The sequence below is a fragment of the Poromitra crassiceps genome (assembly GCF_964638095.1).
Source record: "Poromitra crassiceps genome assembly, chromosome: 13".
In the NCBI taxonomy this organism is placed as follows: Eukaryota; Metazoa; Chordata; class Actinopteri; order Beryciformes; family Melamphaidae; genus Poromitra; species Poromitra crassiceps.
In genome coordinates, this window is record NC_139644.1 from 82,545 (window position 1) to 108,488 (window position 25,944).

Genomic DNA, 25,944 nt, shown 5'->3' on the forward strand with positions numbered 1-25,944 from the left:
AAGAAAATATATAAAAAAAAAACTGTGAAAGGAAAACCTGTAGTGGAATGGATTATTTTTTGTGGAACTGTGAACTGACTGGATTGAACGAGTTAAAATCCTGGACTGGATTTAAGTGTGTGTGAACTGAAAGATCCGGAGCTGGATTTAACTTTTCTATTAACTATTTTTTCCACAATATATAATGAAACTGAGCTTTTGTGTGGTCTGAATTTATTTGAAGTGTGTTTCAATGCTTGCATTTCATGATCATACAGGTTTAAGTTGTTGTTGGGTTGATCTTTGCTCATTCAATGTGCACGACGTACATTCTCATTTATGTACATCTTTGTGAGGTTTAGAATATTAATTTAAAAGACTATAAATGACACAACCCCTGACTTAACACTCTTAAATGGCAGGAGAGAGACCTGGCTGGCACCCCGAACAAAATAATACAAAATACCAAGGAGAACTCCGAAAACCAAACCGTCACAATGTTTGCCTCCTTTGCGCATGGCTGGTTAATTCCACCTCTCTCATGTTCAAAATATCGAGCGTGTTGCCACAACACAACCTGCATTTTGCTGGTCCCGGGGTTGTGAACGTTACGTTATTTCTTAGCACATGACTTATTTTAAACTCAGCGCAAATGAACGACATGAACATATTTATGAAACAAATGTCCATGACTTTTCCAAAACATTTGGGATTTTTTTGTCATAACTTTTCCAGGGCCTGGACATTTTATTTTGAATTTCCATGACTTTTCTAGGTTTTTCATGACCATACAAACCCTGTCATTATTACCTTGATTGGCTCACTAGTAAACATTGAGCAACTCACAGAGAAAAAAATGGGCTCTTACCTGTGTGAACTCTCATGTGAATCAGCACAGCTCCCTTGTGGTCAAATATTTTACCACAAACTGAGCAACTAGCGCTAGTTTCCATCCAATAATCATCACTGTCGTCAGTCTCAGGTTCAGAAGAGTCTAAAGTCTTGCCAGCACTAGTTGCTTGTAAACCACTACCTGGATCTGAGTTCCTGGCTGGTTCTGATACTCCACAGTCCTCTCCACCAGCTTCTGTTTTCAGCTGTTTAGTTGAGCTGCTAGCTAGAGGCTCTGCCTCTCTAGTCTCCTCAATTTGGCTTTGATGAATCTGTGAAGTCTGAGGTTTCTCTTCACCATCTTCACTCTTCACAGAGACAGAGGTGGATAGGAATTGGGTGATATCAGCCTCCTCCGGCCCTTGAAGCTGCTCTCCCTCCTGACTGGTCCCGAGTTGCTCCTGTTCCTCTTTAATGTGTGGGGTCTCTGGGTCCTCCTGGTCCAGACTGGAGCTCCACTCCTGCTGCTCAGGGGAAACCTCTTCTTTACAGACTAACAGCTGCTGGAGATCTGGAGGTACAGCTGAAATACATACAGTACATTCACATTAAGGATCACTGACTGTAAGTCAACTTAAACATATTACTATTACTTCATAATGTTAAGGAAATCCATATGCATAATGAATGGGGGGATTACTTTAGGTGACTTGCATAAACTGTGGTTAGCACAGGTGAAACAGTAGCACAGGTGAAATGTCTCACTATGGGATACACTCCCTTGCATATCTTCAGCAGCTTTTCGTATTGTTGTCCAATGAATCAATATATTATCATGATGAAACTTCATGATGATCAGTTCTCCCAAGCGTACAACCACCTCCACCACCTTTAGCATCTATGCCACCCCCCTCCCCTCTCCCGTTTTCTGACTAGCCCTAGCCCATGTCCCTCCCACATGCTCCCTCTCCTCATTTTTATGTTTTTCATGTATCCCTGATTAGATGTGTTATTTGTTATTTGTATCGCTTTGTTTCATTGTTTGTTTCCTGAACTCCAAGCGTCTTTGGGTCATTAACACGTTAATTGCCAAGAACGAGTTGAGTCGTCAAACACAATCCAGCTGTTCACTGCCAACGACGAGTTGAGTCGTCAAAAAAATGATTTTTTTTTTTTTGACCGTGGGATGTGCATCTAACCCTTTTACATCTCTTATATAATTATTGGAGCCACCGAACGTTTACAACCCATTCCACCGACCCACTAAGTGGCAACAGTGCTCTCCTGACTAGAGGAAGGCAAGCATTTTTTTAACTTGTCACGCCATTCTCACCCCAGCCATTCTCATGAAAATGGCTGGGGGAAAACGCTTTCGTTTTCGCGCTGATTGCTGGCGATGCGGGATTGCAAATTTACATAATAGATTACAGGTGGAACACACTTTGAAACACGCAGCATAAATATGACCAGAATCGCAAAAGCTTCTCTCAACCAAAACTCCAAGAAGCGAGCGAGTCCATGCCGACTTCCTCAAACAGCGGCCGCGCAGCCACAGGCACAGGACAGCAGCAAAGCACTGAGGCTGGTGACAAGCTTGTGACGGCCGCTGCAGCCAAGAAGAACGCCCACGGAGGGAGGAGTTGAAGCAACTCTCCCTCTCGCTCTCTCCCTCTCTCTCTCTCTCTCGCTCTCTCTCTCTCCCTCCCTCCCTCTCTCTCTCTCTCTCTCTCTCTCCCTCTCCCCCTCTCACTAGGATTAAACCTAGTGCGTCTCCCTCCCGAGAGGGAGGGAGAGAGAGAGAGAGGGAGGGAGAGCGAGAGGGAGGGAGAGAGAGAGAGAGAGAGAGAGAGAGGGAGGGAGAGCGAGAGGAAGGGAGAGAGAGAGAGAGAGAGCGAGAGGGGGAGGGAGAGAGAGAGAGAGAGAGCCAAAAATGAATGGTTAAAGTGACTGTTCTATCGAATTTCACAAAAAGCCGTTTATCTCTGAATATTTTTTCTGACGCTAAAACCATGCTGTATTCAACTGCTAATGCTTACATAACTACTAACTCTACAAACTAACTCTTTTAGACAGAGAAAGTACACATTCTATTAGTACTTTTGAGATATTGTATGTTCACAAACTCCAAGCAGAAAAGAATCCTCGGCTCTTGTAAAATGAGCCACAATCCTCAAAAAACGGCTTGGCAGAAGCTACCTACAGCAAGAAAAAAACGGCTGGCAGTCAATGTGTTAAAGAGCGCTATACAAATTAAATAATTTTTTCTTGTTCTTGTTCTTTTTCTTATTATTATTATTACAGGGTTCATACAGACATTACAAAACGAAATGCAAGGACTTTCAAGCACCTTTTTTTTCATTTTCAAGGACTTCACGCAAATCAAATAATTGATTTTCAAATATAAATTTGGCACAAAAGGGGCCTCAAATTTGCATTATATACATTTTGTCTTTAACAAGTTAATTCTACTATCAATCCTGTGAATGGGACAGGAAAATATAACTTTGGTCAAAATATAAGATGTGACGTCACTGACAGACAGCGTTACGTGGTTCATGTGAAATTCAAGGACTTTTAAGGACCTTGTTTAAAAAAGGGGCTATTTTCGAGGTATTTCAGGACTTGATTTTTTTTCCCTCAAAATCCAAGCACTTCAAGCACCTTGGCAGAACCCTGTTATTATTATTATGCTGTGGAGTAAGGCCACCACCATGCTCCTTCTACATATCCTTCATGAGCTCATTTAAATTGATACTGTAGGTCTTTTGAGTTGTGATTATCTTAGCCACTTGATTTTATGTTTCCTTTGGGGTAAATATGTCTCTATTTTACTTGATTTCATTAATTTAATGTAATGCATCTTTTTCACTTTTATTTCTCTATGATCTTTTCTTTTATCTAGTTTATGTAAAGCACTTTGAATCTCTGTGTATGGAATGTGCTATAAATAAAGTTAAATAAACAGCATCATAGAGTTAACAAGAATAACCCCACAAGTACGTTGAGTTCAGCTTCACAAGTGTAAAACTGATCATTTCTGGAAAAGCATTGATGTGGACAGAACGTAGGAACTGTAGATATCCGTAGCTTCTTTGAAATGGGTGGAGCCCTTTGAGCGCTATCGCTTTTGGATGCAATCCTCACTCTAGCAGATACTGAAGTAGGGATGCACACAATTAATCGAAGCTCAATTACTCGCTCATTAAGGATTTACTCGAGCATGTGAAAAATTACTTGATCAAAACAAAACAAACAGCAACGTGCATTCTGTCAGTAGAACAGTGTTTTCACATCATTTTCCAATGATCCTCCAGAGGGCGCAATTATATCACTGTAACAGACTGTTCAGTGTGTATGCAAGGCTCTGTGTATGTCCCCTCAGAGTTGCTGAAGAACAGGAAGTGGGGGACTTATGTTGTTGACAGAGCCGGTGTTGACTGGTGTGCTAACGCTAGGCGCTAGTGTCTGAGAATAAATCTGGAAACATGTTATAACGTTACAGCCTGACTCTTGTTTATTGTTTTATTAACAAAGTGTAAGTAATTGGCGGACCCGGACACTCGGCTACATCACTATAGCCCTTTTCAGACAAGTCATAAGATGGTCTACTTGAACAGTGTACATTCTGATAAATTGGCTGGCTCCTCTTCCTCAAACCTGGAGCAACCCACCATCAGCGAGGAAGAGGAAGAGTTGCGACGCACGTACAACAACAATCACTTGAACAATGTTCATTCGGATCCTAGTCTCACCTGCACTGGAGCTGAGCAACTCGGCATCAAGGATGGCTGCGACACACTGCAGCAGAAAAAGTAAACAATCTGCGTGCGGTAAGTGAGCCCCTGCGGCCACGGCTGGGATTCTGGGCAAATGTTGACATGTCTAAAAGTTGTGCCTCTACGTTTGTATGCGTTTCATAGCATAGGCTATGCTATGCAATGCTGTGAGAAATATACAATAAGTTGCTGCTGTATAAATAAAGGTTTTATTGAGGAAAAAACGCATTTGGTATGGTTTGAAAATGTTTGTATTTTTAATTACAATTACTCGATTGATTGCTCGTTGGTGCATCCCTATACTGAAGACATTCTTTTGACTTTTGACTTGACAGTGGCTCCTCACTTGGTCCGCATTTGGGGCATATAATGCCGCTGTGACCTCAGAACGTCTGCGACATAAGTAATTTCTTCACTGATGTGGAGCAGAGAGCCTGGACCTTAACTCATTGAGTGCCAATGACGACAGCTGTCGTCAATTCAAATACTGACGTAGAGTGGCAAAGACGACGATTGTCGTCAATTGCGTTTTTTGACGGTGGGACGTGGATCAATCCCTGATACATCTCCTGTACAAATATTGTAGCTATTGGAGGTCTATAACCTATTTTACAGAACCCTTAGGTGGCGACAGTGCTCTCCAGATTACAGAAATGTCAGGAATACAGCCTGAAAAAGCCGTGATCAAAGCGAAACCGCTCATGCTGCAGCCCAGAGCCATGCAGATTGCTCTGGCTGCTGCTTGACGGTGCCTGCCAACAGCAATCAATCCGCGCACACAACTGCTCCTCTGCCTCTGTCTGTCTGTCTGCATATAGTTTCTCCACACGATTACCCACCAGAAAGGCAGCACCCGACCCCGAAGGGCCAAACCTTTACCTGCAGTCCCGTTTGGCATTTCCTTGTCGCGCTGTGAGCTGTCGCAGCGCTGTCGCGCTGTGAGCCGCTGTGAGCCGCACCGCCCGCAAAAACGGAGGCTCCGAAAATAGACTGTGTGCGTGTGGGGAGGAGTTTGCAGCTCAGGGGGGGAGAGGGGGGTGGGGCACGCAGGCTCCACAGAACTACACCAGGTCACTACATCAGAAAATATTAGCTAGAGTCAGTGAATGTGCTTGAAATGCTGCATTTCACAAAAGGCGGAATAACTCAGCTTCTAGATAGAAATGCATGTTTTTGCTGTTTTTGACCTATCTTCTCCGGCTGATAACTAAAGAACGGAAAATGGTATCAATAAACTTTTTTTTGCTGATGATACAATAGAGTCTCCTTGTTCTTTTTGCGTGTTCGGTGTTTACATAGTAATATCACACAATATTCTGTGGGCCTCGAGAAATCACTGAAAACGCTCTGAAACTCTGGCACTGGGAGCGTCCGTTCTCCAAAAGTGGCTGGCACTCAATGAGTTAAAGGGCACAACCCATTTCAAAGAAGCTACGGATCTCTACAGATCCTAGATTATTCTTCAATGGGCTCCGCCCTTTAACTCATTCATGGCTAGTTTAGGACTGCCAATATTTAGCACAGGCCAAAGATTTTCATAATTGTTGGTCATCTTTCAAGACCCACAGTAAATTATCTATTAGCACCAAAGTGATTTGCAATACCTCAAAATGAAGATGTACGTCTCTGGGTTCACCAGGAAAAAAAAGTGAGCTTTTAGCATGTTCTGTACTCTACTTATAGCCATTTATATACACCCTGTTTTCACCCAAAAGGTCTCCCTGAGAAGATAAACAGGAGAAAAGGCAATTTTTGTACAGGGCACAATCTCAGGCAGAAGTCGCTCTCAATTCTTTTATTTTGAACTGTATTGACATCAGACATGTAAATATTATTCGTTATGACACAAATGACAAAAAAAAAATATATATATATATATACACATGAAGTGCTTTTTTTTACATTCAACAATACAGTTTACTCAGTGTGAGTGAGTGTGCAGACAGACACACAGACAGACAGACAGACAGACAGACAGACAGACAGACAGACAGACAGAGACACACACACACACACACACACACACACACACACACGATCCCCCTTTTATCTTCGTTACGTTGTTTCCGGGTCTGAGTACTGCTGGCGTCTGCTGCTGTGACTGCCGCTTCTGCCTTGTTAGCTGTTCGTGTGTTTATTTTGTTTTGTTCTGGTCCACCCGTCCTCGTCCATGTCTCCCTGTCCTATCCTCCCTGCTATTTGATCGTTCCCGTTTTCCCCTCGGCTATTCAACACGTCCTCACCGCCCTCTGGATTACCCGTCAAACTGATCGATCATTTCCTCATTCCTCCGATGATCAAACACATCTCTGGATTACTTTCTCCCGTTTTCTCCCGGCTGGCACACAGGAAGGCGACCAGCTCGTGCAGCGCGCCGAGGGGCGTTTCAATGGCGTTTCTCCTGTCTGCTCAAGGAAGCGTTTATCCGTTTTCTGTTTTTCCTCCTGCTCAATTTCAAAACAACAGCTGCGGTATGTGTTTGTTCATGTGTTGTCGGCTTGTCTTAGATGCCAGGGCTGGGGAAGTCTTTGAACTACGCGCTGTACTAATAAAAACAAAAACACGTCAAACACGTCATTGGCGGGGAGGGCTATTTCTGATAACACGTCAAAGACGTCTTTGGCGGTGAATGAGTTAATGGCATGATGTGTTTTTTTGCTCGCTAATTCACATCGACTATTTATATAATAATAATCTGTCACGATGGCTTTCTGTCCCTGTCCTCATGCACTCACTGAGGCCATTTACACCTGGCATTAACATGCGTTTTCTGCCATCAGATTGCAATCAGATTGTATTTTATCACTTCAGCCTGATTCCATTTACACCTGGCACTAACATGCGTTTTGGGTGAACAGATTGCAATCCGATTGCTCTCCAGCTCGAACGTCATCACGCGCGCGCCCCCTGAACGTGTGCATGCATGTTTGCATACATGCACAGGGAAATAGAGGTTATTGTTAAGCTCAAATGCACAGTGAACGTCCCCTTCACCTGGACAAAACGATGGCCGATCACCCAGCACTGCATCCATTTCTTTATAAAAAGGACACGTTGCCCTACCCCTGCCAATTTTCTTGTTCTTGTCCTTGGCCTGTCTGTAAGCCAGTTTCAGGTGTTTAATTTTTCACTGACGGTAGCTGTGTTTCCATTACCCTCAGAAATGCGCAAAATCTAAATAGGCCTATCGCAATAAAAATCGGGTAATGGAAACACGTAAATTTCGAAAAACCTCCCAAATATCGCAAAAAGCTTTTGCGCTCTCATGAGGCAGTTTTTCAGACGTGTCGATATAGCAGTTTATCGCAAAGGTGTAATGGAAACACATTTTCAGCATTTGCATGTCATGTGACCCATTCTCCTTTGGAAAAGGAGCGGAAAATGAAAGGAAATTAGGGAGAAAGGGTTCGATATACGCCGTGGCAAAACCTCCGCAGCAAGTGGAAAACTTTGAAGCAACGCTACCTAGCAGAAAGACGAGTGTTGTGCAAAAGCGGAGCGGGGGGGAGATAGAGAATTTTTAGCCGGTCCATGGTGACAGGCTGCCTGTGTGTGTGCGCATTTGGCACAGCGGCGAGATGAGGGCACACACAGTCAGCCTTTTTTCCCCTCCATCTCTAAATCGGACCAGTTTTATTTCCTTTTTTCCTCTGTCTGTTGCGCTCACTGCATTCACCGCAGCCAGCAACATGTTGCCACTCATTTCTTTTTAATTGATAATCAGGCTCGTTTATATGCGTTGTAACTTCATGTGGTGATTTGCATTGACCATTTGGTTGGATTTGAGCATGCAGGGGATGGGATACGGGGCAGATCCCGTGCGTAATCACTGTGGCAGCTGCTGGTAACGGGGAATTGCGTTCAGGTGTGTGCGCCGTCACCGACTTCCGAAGATTATGTACAGTATTTCCGTATGGTAGTTGCTGAATGCGTTTTGAGAGGACGCATTGCATTTACACTTGTGTTAAATGTTGTCATAATGCGTCCCTGACCACCTCCGGAGGTGGTTTGGCCGATCAGATTGCAATCCTTCTTCAATGCGTTTTGGGGGTGTTTACACCTGTACTTTCAAGTGATAAAATACAATCTGATTGCAATCTGATCACCAAAAACGCATGTTAATGCCAGGTGTAAATGGCCTCACTGAGCTGACTACTTCACGGAGCTCTGGAGGGGGGGGGACAATCTGCTCCTGGCACTACGGCTGGGGCTACACTTCCCTCCGTCTAGGAGGAGGCTCGCGGGAGCGCGCATGAGCCTCCAAAATCTGTTCACACATAGACCGCCATACGGATGGCCTCTAGATAACTCCCGAATTCCAGACGTGTGAAAGCAGCTCTAGAGTGTGCGTTGTCAAGGTGTAGCCTATTTCTTTGCGGAGTGGGGGAGAAAGCAAGCGGGACAGCTGTGCCCAGTCCCTGAGCAGCGGCTCGCGCGATTCTGAACAACACAGTGTCAGTGATCCACAGCTGATTTTAGGATGTATCCAACGTTCACATTCCTGTAGCCTATCTATCTGAATGCAGCAGGCTCGTGTTTACTGCTATAGCGAAATTATATGAAGACAGTGACATATAATAAAAAAAACAATGAGTTGAAACGTTTATTTCAAGCTGCAGGAATGCAGGAAACTCTGAGAAATATGGACTTGAAAATCAATTTTGGAGTGGGGGGGTTTCGGAGTGGGGGGGTTAAATCAATTTCAATTTCTGAGTGGGGGGTTTCGGAATGGGGGTGTTTCTGAGTGGGGGGGTGTCGGAACGGTGGTGTTTCAGAATGGAAGGCGGTCCCCGAAAATATGTTATGCTTTAAATCTAAAATGGTTTTAATCTAACAAACCGATCAATTTAAAAGTCAAGCACGTTACCGTGGAAACAATTAAGCTTAGCCCAAAATCACAAATCAGAATGAGGGGGTCCCTGGTATATTTTCTATCTTGTAAGGGGTCCTTGGCTGAAAAACATTTGAGTACCTCTGATAGGGATGTTCATTTTGAAAATTTCCCAAAATCGATAATCGGTGAGAATTAACAATCAATTATCGATTATCGATTTTATTAATACTTAGAAAATTTTCAATATTTTCAATTTTCAATTTTTTTTTTTTTTTTTTTTTTAAACAAAATGAATGCCTATGGCAGAAAATACGAAAGACAACGTGTTCTCCTCAATGAACTCTTTATTTCAATGTGTCTCCTCTCCAACACTGCTGTCCCCGGCGCATGCCGGTGTGAATTTCTCATGTTTAAAACAGTTTTGTTGGCACAAAGGCCCGTGCCCAGCCAGAAAACTAGAGACTATATGAAGCTCCACCTCACGTTAGTCGGCTGTGCAATGGAGTGGGGCGAGGAGGAACGATTTTCACCCAAACCTAGTCCCAAAAAATTTTTTTTTTTTTTTTTTTTTTTTTTTAATAATTAAAAAATCGATCCAAATGCCACAGGATCGATTCCAATCCTTAACGATCGATTATCGATTTTCGATAATTGATGAACATCCCTAACCTCTGAACTAGCGGACCCGTGGGGACCCCCCTGTGAGTTAGGCCCCCCTGGTCTGGAACATCACTGATGACATCATCACTGATGACTTTATCACTGAACTCATTAGCCTCAGCCAGGAAGGATGACATCACTGGCCTGGAGAGGCGGGATCTGAACATAAAGGATGCCAACTGCCATAAAACACCACAGAAGAAGATGACATCACTATGTGAAGCACTTTGAATTGCCTCTGTGTATGAAATGTGCTATACAAATAAACTTGACTTGACTTGGTGACATCATTACTGACATCACATCATTAGTTAATTAGGGCAATCACCTAATAGTGGGGCTCAAAAAATGCACTTTCAATGTAAAATAGGTCGCTTCCGGAAAGAAGCGCCAAAATTTGCACAAATACTCCTTGTGGATTGTTATTTTGATAAAAGTAACTGGCCACGCAGAAATCTCGATCTTTCCAAGATGGCCGCCATTTCCCGCCCCAAAAACACTATTTTGGGGGCAACTTTGGGTAGAATTGTCCAATACGAATGATCTTGTTATCAAACCATACATTTATGACCACAGAGAAGCCAGATTTGTTCCATGTAAATTTCTAAATGGCTGCCATTTCAAAGATGGCTGCCATTTCAGCTATTTTTACCATTAGTGGGGCTCAAAACAGCACCTTTAGGTCGCTTCCGGAAAGAAGCGCCAAAATTGGCACAAATACTCCTTGTGGACTGTTATTTTGATAAAAGTAATTGGCCACGCAGAAATTTTATTTTTTTCCAAGATGGCCGCCATTTCCAGCCTGAAAACACTATTTTGGGGGCAACTTTGGGTAGAATTGTCCAATATGAATGATCTTGTTATCAAACCATACATTTATGACCACAGAGAAGCCAGATTTATTCCATGAAAATTTCAAAATGGCTGCCATTTTAAAGATGGCTGCCATTTCTGCTATTTTTACCATAGGATTTCACTGTCCAGGGCGATTTTGATGATTCTGGTGTCAAATGACAGGTTTTTAACTATGGAAATTTCAAAATTATACATCAGAAATCATTTGTATATCTCCTTTTACCATTTACTCTAAAATACTAAATCTCTCATTTGACACCAGAATCATCAAAATCGCCCTGGACAGTGAAATCCTATGGTAAAAATGGCTGAAATGGCAGCCATCTTTAAAATGGCAGCCATTTTGAAATTTTCATGGAATAAATCTGGCTTCTTTGTGGTCATAAATGTATGGTTTGATAACAAGATCATTCATATTGGAAAATTCTACCCAAAGTTGCCCCCAAAATAGTGTTTTCAGGCTGGAAATGGCGGCCATCTTGGGGGGAAAAAAATCTGCGTGGCCAGTTACTTTTATCAAAATAACAGTCCACAAGCAGTATTTGTGCCAATTTTGGCGCTTCTTTCCGGAAGCGACCTATAGGTGCTGTTTTGAGCCCCACTATAATTAACACATTGAGTGCCAGCGATGCCATATGGCGTCATTAGAAATTTACCGTAGGCTGCCAGCGACGCCAAATGGCGTCAATAGCGCAAAATTGTTTTTTTGACGGGGGGGGGGGGTGTCGATCTATGCCTCTTACATCGCCTCTTACAATATGAGAGCTATTGAATGTGTCTAACCTATTTTACAGAACCCTTGGGTGGCGACAGCGCACTCCAGATGAGAGAAAGTGGAGTAAAACACACAGAAGAAGTCGTTGGGGAAAAGGAAATCGCATCGCATCCGTCCGTATGCAGCTGCTTCATTGAAGCATAACGTTAGCTGTGCCCCTGCAGCAGCCAATCTGCTGTCACAATTGAGCACCTCCGTGTCCGCTGCGACAGCCCATTCGCATGATCAGCCGTGGAGTTGTTATTATTCTCAACTGGAAGCATGGGAGCTGGTGACAAATACACGCAGCTGTAAAAAAGCTGGATGTAGCGGACTTGTCAGTGCAGAGCAAACGCAGGCAGCAGAAAGCCCCAGAGACACTCCCAGAAGGAGGAGTGTGCAGTTGAGGGGGTGGGGGGGGGGGGGGGGAAGGGGGGGGGGGCACGCAGAGCACGCAGAGCAGCATACAACACCCAGACAGCAGGACAGGATTAGCAAACGCAAGCTAGAATATCTGATGCCCACCAGCAGTAAATCAAGAACAGCAAGAAGCTGCAACCAGCAGCGCACGCAGGGGCCAGCGCTGCTGGTTGCAGCTAAAAAATATTATTTGGCCAAACAAAATTCCTTTGTTTTCACTCTTTTATTGAAGGAAATTATTTTTGAGGTGTCATTACATCAGAAAATATTAGCAATGAGTCAATGATGTGCTTGAAATGCTTCCTTTCACAAAAGGCTGAATATCTCAGGTTCTAGAAAAAAAGTGGCTGTTTTTGGTCAAATCAAGCTATCTTCTCCGGCTCATAACTAAAGAACGGAAAATGGGATCAATAAACTTTTTTTTGCAGGTGATAGAAGAGAGTCTCATCGTTATTTGTGCGTGTTCAGTGTTTACATAGTAATTATTAAAGAAATTATATGACTGTTTTAAAATGCATTGCGGCCTATGTGGCACAGTACAGCACCTTTTGCCCAAGGGCCGTGGCACTCAAAGTGTTAAAAAAGCCGGCTCCGTCAGGTCTTTACACTCCCTGAAAGTTTCAGCCCGATCGCACGTCAAATGGCATAGCTGTGGCCAGCCAAAGTTCTGCTCACAAGCACGCACGCACGCACGCACACACACACACACACACACACACACACACACACACACACACACACACACACACACACACACACACACACACACACACACACACACCTCAAATCATCACAGATGACTGAACTTATAGCCTCAGCCAAGAAGGATGACATCACTGATGATATCATCACTAATGTCATGACTAGGGATGTCACCTCATAAATCATATCCAGAGAAATCAATAACCGTTTACACGTCTTTTTGTGTGTGTCCTTTTAAATAAAGTTTTGACAATGATTTTACTGTGTTCTGGACTCGCAATCATTCATTTCTCATCAAAAATAAACTGTGCGTGTGTCCGCTAGGCGTATCCCTGTCAGTTGGGTGCTGGGGGTGCACTGGGGAGCGGTGGTCGGGAAGGAGATTGAAAATAATTAACGTTAACTCAGCAGTGGCTTCAGAAAGGCGCTGGTGCGGGCGCTTGTTCATCTTGCAACTAATCATATGGAGAAACAATCACTACAGAGACAGAAAGGCTCAATTGTGGGAGCAGATTGGCTCGACACTTAAGATTTCTGCCTGGTGAGTGCTGTGCTTTTTATCACAGTATGTGTTGTTAGCTGACTGTTAGCTATCAAGCTAGCTACCGCTGCTAATGTTTTCAATCTGCGTCCTTGCATGTTGTGTGGTGTGCTAGGATCGGCGCTCCTCAGCACTCTTCCAGGGTTTAACTGTCAGAAAAAGAAGTTTAGTGGACATCTACTGCCTGTAAGATAACTTTATTGTTATAGTTTTCACACAAGTGCAGTACATTGCACGTAAGGACGCATTGGTCACAATGCGCAAATGCGGTAAAAAACAAACAAAAAAATATCCAGTTAACCAGTTACACTCTGCCAGAAGGTCCAGTGTACATGTTTCAGTTACACTCTGCCAGAAGGTCCAGTGTACACGTTTCAGAAGGTCCAGTGTACACGTTTCAGAAGGTCCAGTGTACACGTTTCAGAAGGTCCAGTGTACACGTTTCAGAAGGTCCAGTGTACACGTTTCGAAAATGTTGTAACCGTTGACATCCCTAGTCATGGCCTCATCCTAATTTTTTTAAATCCGGCTTCGTCAGGTCACAGCATAGCCATGGCCAGCCAAAGTTCTCTCTCACACACACTCACACACACACACACACACACACACACACACACACACACACACACACACACACACACACTTTTCAAATTAGAATAAGATACACAAAAAGAGGATTTTAACTATCCATCCCACATAAAATGCAGCCATTTTTGGATCAGTAAATAATCTTCTTATAAAAGTCCTTGTTTCTGCCGAACACATTTTTTTTTTTTTTACAGCTGCAGTCTTGTATTTTTAAAGCTAGTTTCGATATTATATATTTGTATAAACTAAAACAGCTTAGTTGGGTTCCTTTTGTTTATTTGGCGTTTTATTTTAAGATGGAAAATAAATCTTTTCTTTTTACCTTTCCCCTATTTATGATATTTGTGTGCGCGTGTGCGTGTCTGATGAAATGAAATATGTTTGAAAAGTGTTATAGCGTGTAGGTAGGTGATTGATCTAATTATCTATTAGAAAACATTTCCCTTCACTTTCCATTGTAAACATAAACACACCTAATGTGTGGCTCTGAGCTGTAGTGAGCCCCCGCGCCCCTCCCCTCCTCAGCGGCCGAGCTGCAGGGTGGGCGAGGCAGCGGGCAATAGAGAGCTGGGGTTTTGGCGCAATGCTTCAAATAAGGTCTCTGGGCAACGCAAGCTTTATCAAACGTGAACCAGTGTTCAGCCGGATAATCTTCACACATGAGGACCACTTTCATGAGTTTTGAAGTGTAAATGCGAGCCCTAGAAGTAAAAAGCTTGTGCTAAGCTAATCCAGAACTACACACAGTGTCGCATAGGCTTCCCCGTCACGTCACCACTCAACCTGGAGTGTTATTGATGTGTGCCCTGCTGTGCACTGATTACCCCGGGCTGAACCAGGTGAGGGAAAGATAATTTCCGTGTTCGTCCTTTGAAGTGACAAAGGTTCCGGCAAAACCACGCCCTGTGCCCGCCTACGCAGCAGTCAAGCGCTGGGATTGGCCAGGTGCCAATGAGGTCTAATGCTCGCAGCTCGTCACTCAATAGGGATAGTTGATGACTGAACTTCTCTTAGAATTCCAAGGAAGAAAAACAACAAACACCTGAATAATGTCAGGGGAAAACTTGTCATGGGAGTGCAGAAACGCCCGTTGGATGAGCCGTGGGTGGCGGCCATGATCTGCTAGCTGGGACATGTATGAAAGCAACATGCCTCATGTCTGAAAGGGTACACTTCACGTATCCCCCGGGTCAGGCTCAGGGCAAGCAACCCTGACCTGACCCGGAGTTCATGTCTGAAAGTGGCTATAGTGGAGTTGTGGTGAATCTGCGGACAGAAGTGCACAACAGTTGCTGCAGTAAGTAAACAACAATCACACGCACGTGTATCCAGACAGGATAGTGGAGCGACCAGTTAGGCTGTCACACCAGCGCGCAATATTTTTTCCGCCATGATGGCGAAGGCATGACCCGCCCCTCTCTGCCTCTGATTGGCCTAGCGTCAAATGTTCATCCAATCACATTCGCTTAGCTATCCTGCACCTCTTTCTACTAACCTCGCGTCACCAGGCTCTTCTCGGCGAGAAAGAGCCTGGCTTCCGCTCACAATTGATTTTGTCACCCTACCTGGTTCCGGCCTAGAGCCCGCCCTAGACCGGATGGGCAGCGTTTCTAGCTCGTCAACTTTCACATTAACTTGACAATTTGACCCAAGTATCAGAACGGCAAACAACAAAACAAAAGATGGACGTAGTGAACGAAGTTTTTGAAGAAGTTCTTTTAGAAACATTGCGGATTCACAATCTCACAGCCGTTTTTTTTTTACTGTAGGTAGGTTCTGCCAGAGGGTTTTTTTGAGGATTCTGGCTCATCTTTCAAGACCCGAGGATTCTTTTCTGCTAAGATTTTGTGAACACACAATATCTCAAAAGAACTAATAGAATGTGTGCTTTCTCTGTCTAAAAGAGTTAGTTTGTAGAGTTAGTAGTTATGTAAGCATTAGCAGTTGAATACAGCATGGTTTCAGCGTCAGAAAAATTATTCTGAGATAAACGGCTTTTTGTGAAATTCGATAGAACAGTCACTTTAACCATTCATTTTTGGCATCAGTAAGACGTCAGACATCTAAACAATAGTTTTGAACAGTAATTTCCTCCATAACAGCAGGAAACCCCCCTCTGCTTCCAACTCCTCCCTCCGTGGGCGTTCTCCTCCGCCCTCCTTGGCTCTGCAGCGGGTCTGTGACAAACGAGTTGCTGCAGCCTGGCTGCTGCCTGGCAGTCTGGATGGGGCTCGCTGGATGGGTTTCGCTCGTTTCTTGGCGGTCCGGTTGAGAGCTCTGATGAAGCTCTTGCGATTCTGGGCTTATTTATGGTGCGTGTTTCAAAGTGTGCATCCAGTCAATTCTTGGAACCCCCCACCGTTGCCACCGCTGTGCATCAGCGCGAAAGTGAAAGCGTTTTCGCCATCAATTTTACAGTATGAGAACGGCTTCCTCGCGCTTTTCCCTCCAGTTTTGGGTCGCCTCTTTCTACTGTGGAGAGACATGTCGCCACTCAGTGGGTCGGTAAAATAGATTATACACATTCAATACCTCCAATTCTGGTATAGGAGACGTAAAAGGGTTAGATCAACGTCCCACCGTCAAAAAAAATATATTTTTTTTTTTAACGTAAAAACACGTCATTGGCAGTGAACGGTTGGATTTTGTTTGACGTAAAAACACGTCATTGGCAGTGAACGTGTTAAGCCAATACAGAAGCTTTGCATCAGACAATTAATCGAGGCAAGAGACGTCAAGCTAACGGCAACAAAGACGTATTTTGGCGCACTGCCTTCCGGTGTTCATTCTGGTTCCGTGGTTTACGCCCCATGACAAAAAGCGGGATGAAAGGTGCCCAGACTACTTTCTACAGTCTGTGGTGAGACTCAGTGGATCAGACAGACAGCAGTTTTGCTTGCTAGCCTGAATGAAAGACGCCATGTGTGTTTATGTTTTTAATATAGTCTGGCCCTGTGGTTTATAATGCTGCTGCTAGCTACTCTTGGCAGTGCACGTAGGCTATGTAGCCTATAGGGGGGAAAAAATAAGATAAAAGACTCATGAGAATGATCAAGGGTGATATAAAAACAGGGCCAATGCATTACATTGAACTTTAATTCAGCTCATTGTAACACAAGTGACATGTATTTCAATTGAAATATAAATCAGAAGAAACAAGGTGATGACATTTAGAATGAAAAGAAAAAATACACATTCAAGTAGGCTATTGATCTCACACAAGAGAAATAATGGATCCGCACACCACTGGAGCTCCCATGTAGGCTAGTATTTTTTATTTTATTTTTAAATCATGCTTGATCACGCTGAATCACGCTCTTTGATCCAGCACCCATACTGTGTTGGATGTGCGTGCCTCCTCTATTTATTTATTTCTATGCTGCCATCTGCCATCTCATGCTTGTTGATTTTATGATTGTTTTGCACCTGCTACTCACTTTATGAACAAATAATGCTTAGTGACTGAATGAAATATATTAGGCTCGTTTGAGATGACTTCTGACTCGCCTGAAAAGCAGGCGAGAGCAGCCGAGTGCAGTCAGCCAATCAGAGGCAGAGAGGGGCGGGTCATGCCTTCGCCTAGCCTTTGCCATCATGGGGGGAAAAATAACACCACAACCGCGGTGGGTTCCATACTAACGCGTCCGAATCACCTGGTCCAAATGGACTACTAACCTGCTCTGTGCAGCTTCACTTGGGGTTTCAACAGGACATGGAGCAGCTTCCTCTGGCGGCAGATCTCCTGCTCTGACCGCTGAACTTTGTCTTCATACTCCGCCACGGTTTTCTCAAACAGCCCGAAAATCTCCTGCGCAGCCGCAGTTAGCCGCTCGGTTAGCAGCGCTCTCAGCTCCTCCGGTGGGATTTCAGCCCTTTCGTTTCCTTTTTCCAGCAGCAGCAGAAAGTCTTCAGCAGCACAGCTGATCCGCTCCTGTACACACAGCCTCAGCTGCACGGCCCCGCTGCTAACAAACATTTTACTCCTTTCTGCTTCAGCACGTCAGCCCTTCTTCTTCTTCTTCTTCTTCTTCTTCTTCTTCTTCTTCTTCTTCTTCTTCTTCTTCTTCTTCTTCTTCTTCTTCTTCTTCTTCTTCTTCTTCTTCTTCTTCTTCTTCTGTTTAATGGCGGTTGGCAAACAGCATTTTGTGCATTAGCGCCACCTTCTGAATTTTAGCAGTTACACAAATTATTATCTTTACAGTGTGAAAAACAAATGTCCATCTGAGTCCCTTCCTTCTAACTAACACAGGAGAAGGGTCCAGCTCCGGCCGGGGCTAGTACAGAGCACGCCCCCCTAAGTACAGAGCACGCCCCCGTAAGTATGCTACAGAGCACGCCCATAGGCGAGAAATACGAGGGATCAGCAGCAGCATTTTGTAAAACAAACCGCGTCACTGGGTGGCAACGGCAATGGAACCCTCTTTTAATTATTTTAATACAAATAAAGATGTAATGGACAGGAATGTGTGCTGTAGGCCTACATATTAATATTAAAAAAATCACATTCTAGACAATGCTATTGCTAGATAATGTTGTGGCTCAGAAATAAACATGATTCTGCTCAGTCACATTTTATTCTCATTTGAATGTATTACTTTGTTCCATCGAATCATGAAACCCTTGTATGATAAACCAAAGCATTATACACACAGTTCATTTATATTTCACTTTTTGTCTTTAGCATCCTGAGATTTACAGTGCAACGTGAAAAATCCCTTTTCCTTCACTCTCATCATCATCCTGGATATGGACGCACAATATTGGATTTTTTTGTTGCTGATATCCGATACCCACTACTGTATGTGGATACTTTCCACCTAATTCCAGAGAACATCGTCTCTCCTGTAGTGGAATTATGCCTACTCTTATTGTGATGGCCCGCTGGCAGATGCAGACACAAATAAAATGCTTTTCAAAATGCACACATTCACTGGACAACTTCAACTTAGCTTAGCCTAAACATCCCACTTTTTATGTAACATTTTCTTGTTTGGGAAGGGGTGCTACGCTAACTACGTGACGACTGACACACAACGGTTATGTTCACTAGTTTCTGTTCGTTCTCTAAAACATTTCTCGCCTATGGGCGTGCTCTGTAGGCCTACAGCGTGCTATGTAGGGGCGTGCTTTGCAATGGCCGGAGCTGGATAATATTGGAACCATTGATAGTATAATAGATGGATTAAGTGTACGGGGAGAGGCTGCCCCTAGCGGGTGCCGGGGGAGTTTCCGAATTTGCCCTGTCTCTCTTATCACCGTAATGCATTATGGGTAGTCGGGTACTGTGGCTAATGCTAGCGGCTAATGTTAGTTACTTTACATGGCAGTAAAACGCCACTGAATGACCAAATTGATTTAACTTTTAACCATTTTGAGTAACATTGTTTCCATACGGACCCCCAGCGTTGGTTAGTTGTTTATAATGTGACTATATTTATAACGTTTATAACGTACTCCGGTTTCCGGTTTATAATTCGGGTCTGAATACAGAGAAGAAGGCTTAAGGCTTTATCTAACGGTATAGACAGGGGCGAATTTTCCACTGGGGACAGGGGGGACATGTCCCCCCCACTTTTCAAAACCTAGATTCTGTCCCCCCCACTTTTTCAAACTGAAAAAATTGTGGGTAAACTGAAAAAATCATGCTTAATCAGCTACAGAAAAATTAATATTATTAATGTTTGTTTATTAACACGTTCACTGCCAATGACGTGTTTTTACGTCAAACAAAATCCAACGGTTCACTGCCAATGACGTGTTTTTACGTAAAAAAATTTTTTCCGATTTTTGACGTTGATCTAACCCTTTTACGTCTCCTATACCAGAATTGGAGGTATTGAATGTGTATAATCTATTTTACCGACCCACTGAGTGGCGACATGTCTCTCCACAGTAGAAAGAGGCGAGCCAAAACTGGAGGGAAAAGCGCGAGGAAGCCGTTCTCATACAGTAAAATGGATGGCGAAAACGCTTTCACTTTCGCGCTGACGCACAGCGGTGGCAACGGTGGGGGGTTCCAAGAATAGACTGGATGCACACTTTGAAACACGCACCATAAATAAGCCCAGAATCGCAAGAGCTTCATCAGAGCTCTCAACCGGACCGCCAAGAAACGAGCAAAACCCATCCAGCGAGCCCCATCCAGACTGCCAGGCAGCAGCAACTCGTTTGTCACAGACCCGCTGCAGAGCCAAGGAGGGCGGAGGAGAACGCCCACGGAGGGAGGAGTTGGAAGCAGAGGGGGGTTTCCTGCTGTTATGGAGGAAATTACTGTTCAAAACTATTGTTTAGATGTCTGACGTCTTACTGATGCCAAAAATGAATGGTTAAAGTGACTGTTCTATCGAATTTCACAAAAAGCCGTTTATCTCTGAATAATTTTTCAGACGCTGAAACCATGCTGTATTCAACTGCTAATGCTTACATAACTACTAACTCTACAAACTAACTCTTTTAGACAGAGAAAGCACACATTCTATTAGTTCTTTTGAGATATTGTGTGTTCACAAAATCTTAGCAGAAAAGAATCCTCGGGTCTTGAAAGATAAGCCAGAATCCTCAAAAAAACCCTCTGGCAGAACCTACCTACAGTAAAAAAAAAAACGGCTGGCAGTGAATGTGTTAACGGGCCCCTGGCCTCCTGTTACTTTTGTAAAAGTGGCCCCCGGGCAAACCAAGTTGAGTAGCCCTGAAGTACATTAGAAAATGTCTTCTGTTCTCTACGAATCTCTGACATGCAAGTGATGAATCAAGAAAGGAGGAAGTTGTCTCATGACTTATACAGCTAGGCAGCCCAAACCCTGCCTCAACCAATCCACAGGCAGCTCACACCCTGCCTTAACCAATGCACTGTCACCTCAATATCACCTCGCCTGCTACGGGAGGCAAACTTCCTACTTTCACACAAGGAGCCTAAAAAGAAGGTTAAGACTAATGTCACAGCGTTTGCATTTTGCATTGGGGCCAGCCAGACTTTGTGGGGAGTTTTATTGAAGTGAATGGGGCGGGCAGGGTAAGTCACAAACTGTGTTGTTTTACCTTTGATTGAAAAATGTTTCCACCAGATTAAAGAAAATACATTGTGGGATGTTGACTGATTATCTTTTTATGTAAATGTGTGCATTTTTTTCCTTATTATTGGTCTCCAAACAGCTGCAAGCTCTCCAAGCTGCATAGCTCAACTCAAGTCCCTGTTTGGGGCTTAACTACATCACAACACATGACTGAATGGGCATCAGTCAACATCACATAAGGTGTTTTCTTTAATCTGGTGGAAGCATTTTTCAATCAAAGGTGAAATTACACAGATATGATATGTTTATAGAGGGATATATAGAGATATATATAGAGAAATGTGAAATGTTGTAATGTGAAAGCTGACCAGCGGGGGAGAGGGGAGGGGGGGCAATCGTTCCCGGGTGCGGAACGGAACGAAAGCAATCGTTCCCAGTGAGAAAGTAGCCTTAAATAAAACTGTCCCCAATGCAAAATTTGAATGCTGTGATGTGACGTCTTATCCTTCTTTTTAAGGGTCCTTGCTTTCTCAGTGCAGTCGAGAGCAGTGTGATTGGACGTCTCACTGCAGTCGACTCGAGAGCAGTGTGATTGGACGTTTGTGATAACCGCAAGCAGGCATCACCCTGGGCATAAAAGAGGAAATCCTGTGCAAAAGGGAAGAAAAAGGCTTATATGACATATAAGGTATGTGGGCTTTTTGTTTGAGTTCAGTGTCATTTCTTTTGTCATTGTGTTGTATTGTGTTGAGTTTTCCTCGAACAACATAATCTTTCAAAGATTGTCATTTTTAATAGGTGATCTGAATGCCTGTCTCTCTGTCTTTCTCCTTCTTTGTGTGTCCGACAGATGTTGTCAAGAAGTCTTGTTCCCCTGCTACTCAACCTTGCTCAACTCCTCGCAAACCCTGTCACAGATTCCACCACTGAGGTTCTTTGGAACGTGAGAGAGTCCAGCACTAATGCTAAGCTCCTAGCAGCCAATGACACATTCAAGACCAGAGTCAGGCAAGTTACTCAGGAAGTGTAGATACTGTACTTATTACTTATTACCCATTTAAAAAGTAATAACATTACTTTACTTATTACTTGGTTTCAAAAGTAATTAGTTATGTTACTCATTACTTTACTATAACTTTTGCTACCCCCATTCTCAAAAAGTGATGTACAACCTGTTTAGCCAGCTCCTTTTAGAACTGAATAATTTTTTTTGGAACAATATTACCCTTACAGGAGGAATCAACAATCTGCCAAACTGCATACTTTTTTTTGGCTACCTAGGACAAAAATGAATCACGTTCTGGCAACACAGAAGTCTTGCTTAGCCAGAGCTATCTCCACACTTTGCTTTAGCGCTGTGCCAGCGCTGGAGAAAGTAATGCAGTAACTTGAAGTTACTTGTATTAGTAACTGTAATATAATTATTGTTTTGGCAATTGTAATCCCTTACATTTCTAGGTAGCCTACTAGGAAAGTAATACAATTACTGTAACACATTACTTTACTTTACAGCCCAACACTGTTCAAGACACAAGGGACACTAACGAGCAGTTCAGCAGCTTTCAGCACCAGCAGGCCACCACCAGCCAGAGACAGTGATGTCAGTCAAACTGTTCAAACACAGCTGGATGAGACAAGCCAGTTAAACAGCAACACAGTCAATCATGGAGATGTAAGTACACAAGCAAACAGCATCATCTTGATTTGTACTTAAGTATAATTTTCAGGTATGTGTACTTTAGTATTTATTTTTCTGATTTTACTTTTACTCCCTACATTTTAACACAAATATCTGTACTTTTTACTCCTTACATTTTCAAAACAGGCGTTTTACTTTCGTTTTAATGTACGATAGACAAAAATGATGTAATGTTTCACACTCTCCCAGCTTTCACGCTGCACTCCCTCTCTTAATCCACGGTCTAGCTCGCTCAACCGCCCCTCTCTCCACTCTCTCTGACTCTATCTGGCACGCTCTCTTTCTAGTGTACTGTGTCACATCACATCAACAATGTAGCCTAATGAGGGAGGAGTAGATGTCATTGTAAGGATTTTAATTAGATAATTGAACCTTTTTGTGGAAAAACCATATCACATAATTTATTAATCAAAAGTAGTTTTTATCCATCTTAAAACATGTTTGCAGGGGATCTTTTACGTTTAGATTATATTAATATGGCGTGAGGTTCAGTTAGCTCTGGACAGAAACAGCCCGTAGAAATACTTTATACTTTTATACCATACTTTTGAGTAAATTTCAGAGCCTGTACTTTTTTTTAACTTTTACTTGAGTAAGTAAGTTGAATCAGTACTTCTACCTGTCTTTTTTTTACACAAGTAACTGTACTTCTATGTAAGTAAAGAGTGTGTGTACTTTTCCCGTCTCTGCAGACATCCTTCAATAAAAACAAAACTCTTGACATCACACAAGGCTGCAGCCCCACAGCTCCAAAGTGTAAAGAAGGAGATTGGATATCCGTGTCCCCTCAGTCGTCTAAACTGGTTTGTTTCATCACTTTGTGGCTTCTGGGAGTGACAGCTTCCGTCTTCCTGGGTCTGACCATCTGTCTGTGGGTGCGACTGTCCGCCCAGCGAGGGGCAGCGCTGAGGCCAGGGACAGCCAGAGGAGTAGACTTGAAGAACTTATGGGTGGCCCACAGGTCCACCCCAGAAGAGAGGGTGGAGTTGTGGTATACCAGTGACACGATGACGATGAGACAGGACAGCATTGGAGGGAGGGAGGAGAAGAGGACAGAGCACAAGAGAGAAGGAAGAGAGGAAGACAAACTGTGGACGCAGCCCAAGGTGACTTTGAAGGACATCACAGAGTTTTGGTACTCACATGAGAGACTGAAACCAGAGGAGCCCATAAACCAAACACCATAAGCAAGCGGAGGACTATCAGTCATTCATTAAAACAATATATTGCAGAAAGGCAGAAAAAGGAGTGTCTTTTGTAGGCTGAGTAAAAACCAACAAGGTGCTCTTTGGTAAGGGGTGGTATAGATGATGACAAAAAAATAAGCAACCAAGGCGCACTTGTGATTGAAAAAGTTAAAAAGCCTTTATTATATGGCTAATGCATATGACCAAAAATTTAAACCACACCAATGCGTTGCAGCACACAGGCCTTCAGGGTGACTAACGAGAATTGTGATACACCAAAACATATATAGGGTGTGGCAGGAAATGACAACATGGTTCATTACCATATTGGATTGAGCAGACAGGAAGATTGGCGCATTACCATATAAGGAGGGAACAGGTAACTCCAGCAATGACATCATAGGATTCAAAATGGAGTAAAATGGATGAAGAAAAAACACCCCCTGTACAACCAGTATGCCCTCTATCACACATTTGGAGACTAATATTACAGAAGCAAACATAATAAAAGTAAAAAAAAAAAAAAACAGCAAACATGAGTTCATGTAGCCTAACCCCCAAGAAAGAAACAAAACAAAACTTACAAGAACAGAGAATAATCAATTTCCTCATTGAGGCCTGGATACACCATGGCTTTGAGTGGGAAAATCCAAAAAGTTTCGCGTTGAGACGATCCCCTTGGTTGCTTCTCTTTTTATCAACAATATATTGCAACTGATGCCTGCTTTTCTATTGTAGTTATGGAAAGGAAGAAAATAAATATATCTAGTCAAGTCAAGTTTATTTGTATAGCCCTCTTGCAGTAGCCAGCCGTACTGACCACATGAGACTATAGCCCTAATTCACTAGCATGTCTAAGAGGGCTACAGATAATTGGTCTAGCTAGGTCTAGCTAAGCACTATCAATAAACTGGATTGAACAAGCTTATCCTATAATAAGAATGCAAAGTGTTTGCGTTTGCGTGTGTGTGTGTGTGTGTGTGTGTGTGTGTGCGTGCTTGCGTGCGTGCGTGTGCGTGCGTGTGTGTGTGTGTGTGCGTGCGTGCGTGCGTGCGTGAGCGAGGAGAATTGTATTCGGCCACAGCTATGCCTTACTGTACATGCAACCAGGGATTCCGCTAGGCATTTTTTCAGACGGCCAATGCGGCCGGTAACGTTCCAGAATTCCGGCCATATATATCTACCGGCAGCCACTACTAAAAAAGTATGTTATAAACATAAAGTAATTGTTTCCTAAATAAATGTTTTGAATCCATTTATTTCTCTGTAGTCTATTCTTTATAGCCTCTAGTCGATCTTTATTCCACTATTGTCATTAAGAGGCCGACTTTGCAGCAAGAAAATGTAATTGGTTGGCATTCAACAGGCATGCATGTCCTCAGTAAGGACGCTTTCGACAACATGCACGCTCCTACTGTAGCCTATCTATCTGCAATTGCGGACACTTATTATGAGCCATATCTCGCCTGTTGAAGTCAATCAATCAATCAAAGTTTATTTAGAGTGCAAAATCACACCGAGGTGTCTCAGTACACTTCACAATAACAACAGAACAATAAAATCAGATAAGACAATACACAGAGAAATATTGCACAGTATAATCATCATCAAATATAGTGAGTGTCTATCTCAGTAAAGTGACATATCAAAAGTAACAATAATCATAGCAAATATAACAGTCAATAAAGTGCTATTGTAAGTCATATGACTGTGCAAACAAGTGTGTTTTGAGCCTGGATTTAAAGACTTCGACTGATGTCTCTTTCCTAACACTGGGTGGAAGCTCGTTCCAGAGGTAGGGTGCCCTGTAGGAAAAAGCTCTACTGCCAGCTGACTTTTTCTTGATTAAAGGGACAGTAAGAAGGCCTGTATTTTGGGAATGGAGGGAGCGTGAGGGGATGTACGGGATGATGAGATCTGAGAGATATGAAGGGGCAAGCCCGTGGAGGGATTTGAACGCTAGCAGGAGCAAGTCAATATCAAGATAATCATAAGGATCATTCTCGATACCAATCCTAAGGATTTTTCTTACAATATGGGATCATGTAAGCAAAATCACATTTCAAATTATATTATCATTACCTGGCAATTAGTATAGCATCAAG

The 25,944-nt window shown here is 43.2% G+C and overlaps 1 protein-coding gene and 1 long non-coding RNA gene across 2 annotated transcripts in view; one reads left to right on the forward strand and one right to left on the reverse strand.

Moving 5' to 3' along the window:
• Nucleotides 1–17,925, reverse strand: part of LOC310787849 (uncharacterized protein) — a gene marked incomplete at its 3' end in the record, with an annotated part of 31,025 nt that extends 13,100 nt beyond the window's left edge. Inside the window, exons 1-2 of the mRNA XM_083649312.1 lie at nucleotides 17,616–17,925; nucleotides 1,013–1,393 (exon numbers count right to left, since the gene is read on the reverse strand). Of these exons, the coding sequence (XP_083505438.1) occupies nucleotides 1,013–1,393; nucleotides 17,616–17,916 (682 nt within the window). The 5' untranslated portion in view covers nucleotides 17,917–17,925. The remainder of the gene's footprint in view (nucleotides 1–1,012; nucleotides 1,394–17,615) is intronic.
• A 4,546-nt stretch (nucleotides 17,926–22,471) lies between these two features.
• LOC310787180 lies at nucleotides 22,472–24,366 on the forward strand. Its single transcript, XR_014553249.1, has 2 exons — nucleotides 22,472–22,625; nucleotides 23,345–24,366. It is a non-coding gene; the product is annotated as an uncharacterized lncRNA (long non-coding RNA).
• The last annotated feature ends 1,578 nt before the right edge of the window (nucleotides 24,367–25,944 follow it).